General features: G+C 39.0%; 1 protein-coding gene across 1 annotated transcript; it reads right to left on the bottom strand.

Moving 5' to 3' along the window:
• Window positions 1-4,563: 4,563 nt before the first annotated feature.
• LOC139193110 (uncharacterized mitochondrial protein AtMg00810-like) lies at window positions 4,564-5,097 on the bottom strand. The gene has a single exon (XM_070816074.1). The coding sequence runs from the start codon at window positions 5,095-5,097 to the stop codon at window positions 4,564-4,566; it is 534 nt and encodes a 177-aa protein (XP_070672175.1).
• Window positions 5,098-8,893: the final 3,796 nt, after the last annotated feature.

Here is an 8,893-nt window from a genome sequence, read left to right as displayed (position 1 = left end):
AGATGCTTGGATTGCTTAGAGAACGTGTACTAAAAGAGTCCGAGGAAGTCCAAAGTTCTAATGATGAGGTTGTTACTTACATACCTGAGGGTGAGCTTGTGAGAATGAAGAGGAAATGCCAGTACACTAGGGGGATGTCAAAGACTATGGGAACCAAACGGGGGCGAAGAAGACGGAAGTGGTTCGCCATACGATGTTGATCTTTGACATCACAAAGTGCGAAAAACTCCAAGCCGGTGAGCCGAAGGAAATATTATGCAAAGGGAAGTGCTATTTAAATCAATGGACATAAACTTTGTGGTTGATACAATCGAGTATTTCTATTAATTCAAGAAGGTGAAGGAGAATCATAACAAGTAAGCAATAATTGACATTTGAATTTTATGCCTAGGAAACTATAGTGATTAAACGACTAGAATGATGAGCCTTAACATTTTTTTGTTACACTATTAGTACAGTTGCCCGATTGGAGAATATGACAATTGGAAAGGTGGCTCCTTGCGTTGGTGACAAAGTTTAATTAAAATTTGTGTATTGCAGCACATTCATTTGTAGCTTTATCTCCAGCAAAAGCATGTCGATGAAGCTCGGAGGGTAGGGAAAATGTTGATCACTAGCACAACCGACTCGTTTCTAGTAAAATATCCAACAAAATTTTGTCTAATATTGTTAAGTTTTGAAATTGTGATGTTAAGTGTGTTTTGGAATGCTTGAAGCATTGTACATGTTTTTTGGTTTATTTTACACTTGTGGACAATCTTACTGTGAGCGCTGCCATAATGCGAAGACAACTCAAAGAGCAACCAGAGCCCGCAAAGTCGATGCGTCCAAAGAATCTTTACTGCTGCTATTAAAGATGGTGAAGGGGCAGGGGAGCCATTTTGTACATCATGATTGATCGATGCGGAGAGGATCTACATGCCCCTTAACCTTGCTCACCATTGGGTTGTCGTTGAGATCAATCTTACAAGTGGGAGAATAATTGTGTACGACTCAATGACACCTAAAACCCACATACATCATGTTGAAAAAATTAGTTCTAATTGCTATAATAAATTAAATAGAAAATCGAGAAATAATTCATGCAATTATTTGTCAAAGTAATGCATGCACATGAGTAACCAGTGTTAAATGAGCATGACATAATAGATTAGAAAAACCTGGAAATAAGGTTGAGGCAAGTGTTAGACACTTTGTTCTTCAGACAAGTTTACGCCCCACTACGGTGCTTATGGTTGATCGGCGCTTGTCTCCTAAGATACAACTACGATGTCCTTGTAATAGTAGCACTCCAAATCAAAAGGCTCGATGAACCACTATTGTGTTGAAAACTCTCTCATATGAACTCAATGAGAGTCTCTAATATTTAGTGCACTATATGTATGATTAAAAGTTGTTTAATGACTATAAGGGGCTTCCCTATTTATAAAATTTGAGATACCTCTTTGGAAAGTATGTGACTATTCATGAAGAGTCAAAAGTTGTAACTTGTCATTTGAATAGATACATCTTTCTACCAAAAGGCATCACTTCTAATTTCCATTCAATTAATAAATTTAATATAATAGCAAATGGCCCTTTGCCACAGTGGTGAGGTGTTTAGCCCTTGTATGATGGCGTGGGTTAGAATCCTGTCGGTGGCTAATCTAACATCTAATTTAACAAAATCTATTATTTGACAAGTTTTTTTTTAATATAATAATAATAATAAATTTTCCAACAATTCCCTACATGAATGAAAATTGACTCAACACTATGCAAATGACAATGCAGACACTAGAGAGAGAATTTAGTAGGAAAAGTACCGCATCGGGATATGTAGCTTTTGGCTTTGAACCTTCCGTAGTGAATTACTATCAGATTTACTTGGCTAATTAGTGAACGTGATGTCTTAAACTGCCCAGCCATTTGTGTAAACCAAGACAATAGTAATCACACAATACCCTTCCAAACACCCGGTTGCTCGGTTGTGTTCATTTTGGCCTAGAACAATTCTTGGCTTCGCATCAGTACTTTTAGAGAATAGAGCCCTTCAGAAAATTCTCATAGGAATGGCCCCATTCCTCACTCAAGATAGGCGACTTCCCATTAAGAGTATCCTGCAATACCCCACTTGTTATTTCCGAGTATAAGAATCATTAAAAGCAAAACTTATCCTAAACACGTTGTACATAACACTGTTTCATCATAGGACATGGGTAGAAGATTATCTTCGCAGTTCTCCCATTGAATCATCCACAATTTGGTTGTCCCTTTGAACCTAGATCTTGGGATCTCCAGTCAGCTAGGTTAGGTTGCCATTATGGCGATTCTTAAGATGTAGGCTATTAACCCATTCCCCTCGATGATACAACTTACTCTCTAGTCAAACCTTTAATTAATTGGATCCACTAGGTTGATGACTATCTCTTATGATGCACAATTCCATTTATGAAATTATATTTCATTCAAGAGTTGTTTTCCAACATAATTCCTCCAAATATGCATTCGAACTTGATAAGTAATTTGTTAACACTTGAGTAACTCCCCCACATTTAAGGTATTAGTAAGGTCTCCAACCTTGCCATACCTTAATTACTCATTACAAGAGATGCCATTTTAATTGTCTCATTCAATTAGCAAATTATATTTCCATTCTTCTTAAGTAAATCTCATATCTCACAAATAGATAAGCTACCCCCACAATTCTTTTTCTAATTGTGGTTAATTTAACGTCATTGTTAAATCGATCATGTTTTTTACTTTAAGAAGTAAGAAACAATTAAGGTAGACCTTATATATCTATCTTCTTAGGCCTTCGTGTCATTATAGGAAAAACACTTCTGGAAATTGTTGCCTTTAACCTCTAAACTTAGCGAGATTTAATAGTTAAGACTTCACTCTTTAACTAAAGACAACCACAACTTTCTTTGCAACATATGTGCACTATCAGTATGATTAGTTTGTAGTGCAATAGCAATGTTGATAGTGCAAATACCTTAATTGATAGTGCAACAACAATGACGGCATGGTATAATAATCATGTCTCGTCCCAAATATATATACATATATGTATATGTGTGTGTGTGTATATATATATATGTGTGTGTGTGTGTTTCATGTTACATACTATTGTAATGCATGATATCTCAAGACATGTAATATTAGTATATACCATATATACGATATCTCGAGCCTTCAGTCTTTCTGTATCAACGCACATCGGCACATAACCATGCGTAAACTTTCCAAGTGAAACGAAACATCCTTTCATGAAGAGGTATGTCACTTTTTCTCAGATTTTCTTATCACCTCTACATCATATGCCAAGAGGCAAGAGATATCCTTTTAATATATCAAATGCAACCAACTCATGTTCCTTCATAATACTCGCATACATATCCATACTAGTTAAAAGTCACGGCTTCATTCAAATCTAGCACTAACACTCACAAGGCATTTCATTATAATCCACCAATATTTCCTAAATTGGGCACAACTGAACATCGAATTGCTCTGCATTTGTCCATGAATATATATGGAAAAAATCGCGCTCAAGCTATCGTCAGTCTCAACTAATTGGTCAGAACAGAGACCATGTAATAGATTTCCAGTTGAAACTTATCATGATTTACACCCCAACCTTATTTCTCTTCAAATAGAGTTGTAACTTCAGATAGCGGAATTTGAAAGAAACCTATATCAAAACTGCCATATGCCATTCTTTTATTACAGTGGTGGAAGTCATGATGCATTTCTAACGCTTAGCAAAGAGGGCAGCACTTTCCCTTCATTCATTTGGGGATTTGATTAAAGGATGACATTTCCAGAGATGAGGCAGACGGGAAAACACACCAAGCACATAAAAGACTCATGCATGTGTTTATGCAGTAAAGATATTCTCTCATTCTCAGGTATTCATGTACCAGTTCCGTACAATACTCATGACCCCAATTGTGTCATTTGGTCAAACGATATAACCCTTACTAGGGTTGCATTAGTTTCAAATGACACTTTCAGACTTCATGTTGACTTTTTGATATATCTTTCATAGATAAAACTGTTACAAGATACAGCATATATGGAAGAAGAAACGTGAAGAAGAGAGGAGGGAACATGGCAGCTAAGCCAACACCATGATGACCTGCAATCCCTCTAATCTTAATCTATTATCCAGCTTTGGCTTTACAGTGATGAAGAGCCGAAAGCAATGGATGAAAAACAGTAGGTGAGGGGGGACCGAAAGTAACAGCTAAGCAATGACAACAAGCTGAGCTGTTCTCCATCACCACTAGACAAAAGCTTGTTATTCTTATAATATTTAACCCTACTTTCAATAATGACATCCAATACTCCCCCTCAAGCTGGATCCAGTAGGTTGATGGATCCAAGCTTGGAGAGGAGCCTTTGAAACTGATGGGAAGCCAGATGTTTGGTGAATATATCAGCCAGCTGATCGAAGCTTTTTACATAATGCGTCTGAATCACCTGCGACTGTACTTGTTCACGGATATAATGACAGTCGTCTTCAATATGCTTCGTCCTCTCGTGAAAGACGGGGTTTGATGCTATGTGCATGGTAGCCTAGTTGTCACAAAATAAGGTCATTGGTTGAGCTGTGAACACACCTAAGTCACATAAAAGTCCTTTTAGCCATATCAGCTCACACGCTGTTGAGGCCATTGCACGATATTCAGCTTCGGCACTTGATCTTGCGATGACAGTTTGTTTTTTGCTCTTCCACGTGACCAAGTTTCCACCAACAAAGGTACAGTAACCAGTGGTGGACTTGCGATCGATTGCGTTTCCTGCCCAATCAGCATCGCAGTACCCCATGATTTGAGTGTTGTCATTCTTCGCCATGAGGATGCCACGACCAACAGACCTTTTTAAGTAACGTAAGATCCTTTTGACAAGGTTCAGATGCTCGATGGTGGGGGAGTGCATGAATTGACTGGCGATACTTACTGAATGTGAGATGTCTGGTCTGGTGATCGTTAGGTAGATCAGCTTGCCGACAAGCCTTTGATATAAGCTGATATCCGAGAATGGCGTGCCTCCCAAGTCAAGCTTGAGCTTGCTATCGAGAGGGGTAAGAGCAGGCTTAGCATCACTCATATTAGCATCTTTAAGTAGGTCCATTTTTGTTGAAGTGACTGTTTGAGGGTGGTGATTTCAGCAGCATTATCACCTGTAATTATTAAGTCATCCACATATATCAACACAACTAATTTGCTCGCAGCTCTCGTGCGAACAAATAATGATGAATCTGCATTACTCCTTTTGAAACCAACACTATGAAGAACGGTACTTAGTTTTGCATACCAAGCACGTGGCGATTGCTTCAATCCATAAATTGACTTATGTAACTTACACACCAAATTAGGCTCCTGGCTTTGAGGGTGTCCTGGTGGCAATCTCATATAGACTTCTTCTTCAAGATCACCATGTAGAAAGGCGTTCTCCACGTCCATTTGGTACATAGACCAACCTTTATTGACGGCAACAGACAATAGGACCCTCACTGAGTTCATTTTTGCAACAGGAGCAAATGTTTCCTTGTAATCCACCTCAAATGTTTGAGTGAATCCTCGAGCCACCAGCCTGACTTTATGCCTCTCAATCGAACCATCAGAATTAAACTTGATCTTATAGATCCACTTGCAGCCCACTGCCTTTTTTCCTTGTGGAAGTTTGGTGATGCTCCAGGTTTTGTGTTGGTCTAGTGCTTTGAGTTCATCTCTCATTGCTTCTTTCCACACAACTTGGTTATTAGCCTCATAAAAGTTTTGAGGCTCACTGTGACTTGAAATGTTGTTAAGAAAGGCAGCATGAGATGGAGTTACCTTTTGATATGATACGCAATTTGAAATTGGATGCCTCGGTTTGTATGTGACAAAATCTTGAAACCTTGTGGGAGGTTGTCTATCACGCCGAGGATTGCGTCTAGGTACTGGGAGATTTGTCTCATCCTCGTTCAAATTTTCATCCACACTTTGAGGATTTTCTTGGTTGCCATTGTCATCATCATGCACAGAACTATCAGCATGAGTACCTTCATTATTGACTTCAATGGGAGGTGTAGAAGATTCATCAATGTGGTCATGGTTAGCACCTCTGTCATTTAAAACATCTTGAGTACAGATTCTTGGTAGAGGAATTAGGTCTAAGATGCACTCCCCCTGACTTGTGGCTTCATGTGATTTGCTGAAAAAAGGGTTAGCTTCATGGAATCGAACATCTTTAGATACAATTATTTTTCTTAGTTGAGGATCATAGCACTTATATCCTTTTTGTGTTGATGAATAACCAAGAAAAATACATTTGAGAGCTCTAAGGTCCAATTTATCTCGATGGTGTGGCTGTATATGAACAAAACAGACACAACCAAAGACTCTAAGATGTGAAAGGTCGATTTTTCTTCCTTTCATGACTTCAAGTGGAGATTTAAACTCCAAGACTCGGCTAGGAAGTCTATTTATGATGTACACAGCCGCCATGACTCCTTGGGACCAAAATCTCTTTGGTACGTTCATTTGTAACATTAATGCTCTTGTTTTTTCCAATATGTCACGATTTTTCCTTTCAGCTACACCATTTTGTTGAGGTGTGCCGACACAACTTGTTTGATGCATGATACCATGCTTGCTCAAATATAGTGACATGATATGGGACATATATTCGGTGCCATTGTCAGATCTTAAGGTTTGAATTTGAGAGGAAAAATGGTTCTTAACAAGATTGTGAAAATCCTTAAAAACTTCAATCACTTCACTCTTAGACTTTAAAAGGTATAACCATGTGGCTCTAGAGAAATCATCAACAAAAGTTACATAATACTTATAACCATCAAAAGATTCAAACGTTGGTCCCCATACATCTGAGTGAACTAGCTCGAAAACTTTACTAGTCCTAGATAAGGATGAGGTAAAAGGCAATCTGGTGGCTTTAGACAAATGACATGTTTCACACGAAATTAAATCATTCCCTAAGTTTGGAAACAAGGATGACAAAACAGGTTGGGAAGGATGAGCTAAACGTTGATGCCACAATTGACTATCTTGGGATGGACTGGACTTGGCTTGAAATCCTCTGGGACTGCTTTTTGATATGTAATAGAGGCCATCTAGGTAAAACCCTTCACCAATCGTCTTCTTGGTGAGGCAATCCTGAAAAATGACATTGTGAGGAGAGAAAATGGCTAAACAATTTAAGGTATTGGTGATTTTTCCCATAGATAGAAGTTGAAATGGAAAAGAAGGAACATATAAGGCTACTGACTCAATTTTGTCCGACATTAAGTTGATATTTCCCTTCCCTAAAACCTTAGAACTCTCACCATTGGCCGTTGAGACTTGAGAAGGTTTTGAAAAATTTTCAAACTTGTGAAACTTAGAAACATGGTTGGTCATATGATCTGTGGCACCCAAATCAATAATCCAAAAATCATGCATCATATTTACATTAAGAGCAGTTTTGAAAGCAGTCATGATACCTTGCATGTCATCTCGGGCCATGTGTTGTGTGTCTGTCAGAAATCCAGTGAATTTGCCTAGCAAAGCTATTGAGTTTCCATCTTCAAAACCGACCATTTGGTCACTCTTAATCCTTTCTTTCTTGCTTTGAAGATACACTGCAAACTCATTTATGAGTGCAACTGGATTTGCTGTGAAGCTCTTGAGTGCATCAGACCCATGAGAGGTTGAGGCAGTTGCATTGTTGGCTCTGTGTGGTGCACGGTTCAGTCTTTGTGAGCCCTTGTTATCCTTCATGAACTCTGGCTTTAATTCTGGATGTAAAATCCAGCATGTCTCCTTAACATGACCAGTATAGCTGCAGTGTTGGCACTTTAAGTGTGGATTCTTCACTTTGTATTTTCTTTCATTGGCTAGATAAGCCCTTGCTTCAGTTACACTGGTCTTTGTGCCAATGTTCATGACTTTCCTTCGTACTTCTTCACGTTGGATTGTTGCACATACGCTGGTGAAGGAATATAGTTCGGGGTTCATGAGTATGTGGCTTCGTAGGTCTTCGTATCCTGAATCGAGGCTTGACAAGAGTTGGAATATCTTGTCTTCTTCTGCCCTTTTCAGTAGCAAGGACGCCTCAGTTGTATGAGGCCGATACATTTCCAACTCATTCCACATGCTCTTCATGCTGCCTAGGAGTTGAACAAAGGGCTTTCCTTCTTGTTGTAGGTTGGAAATGTCCTTCTTCAATTGAAACACACGTGCAGCATTGTTCTGGCTGCCATACATCTCCTTGACTGTCTCCCATAGCTTGAATGATGATTCAGAATAACTGAATATTTCAGCTAGTTTACGTTCTATGGAATTTAGGAGCCATGACATAACTAGCTGATCCTTGCAAAGCCAGGTTTCATAAGTTGGTGAGGAAACATCAGGAACTTCGATGCTTCCATTTATGAACCCTAGCTTGGACCTTCCACCTAGGGCAAGACTCACTGCTCTCGACCAAGGTAAGTAATTAAACTCATTTAACAAGACCGAGCTTAATCTTTGATTTGGGTTGACATCCACCTCAGACACGGTTGAGGAGGAAGGTATCTGGGAATTTTCATCTCCAAACGAATAAGAATTTTCTTCCGCCATGTCGGAGATGGAATACGATCAGCTGGAAGAAATGCAGAAGCAGGTTATTTTTCCTGCTCTGATACCATGTTGACTTTTTGATATATCTTTCATAGATAAAACTGTTACAAGATACAGCATATATGGAAGAAGAAACGTGAAGAAGAGAGGAGGGAACATGGCAGCTAAGCCAACACCATGATGACCTGCAATCCCTCTAATCTTAATCTATTATCCAGCTTTGGCTTTACAGTGATGAAGAGCCGAAAGCAATGGATGAAAAACAGTAGGTGAGGGGGGACCGAAAGTAACAGCTAAGCAAT

The sequence above is a fragment of the Malus domestica genome, chromosome 16, assembly GCF_042453785.1.
Source record: "Malus domestica chromosome 16, GDT2T_hap1".
Lineage (NCBI taxonomy): Eukaryota > Viridiplantae > Streptophyta > Magnoliopsida > Rosales > Rosaceae > Malus > Malus domestica.
The sequence above is the reverse complement of the archived record's forward strand: the minus strand, read 5'-3'. Positions and strand labels throughout refer to the sequence as shown.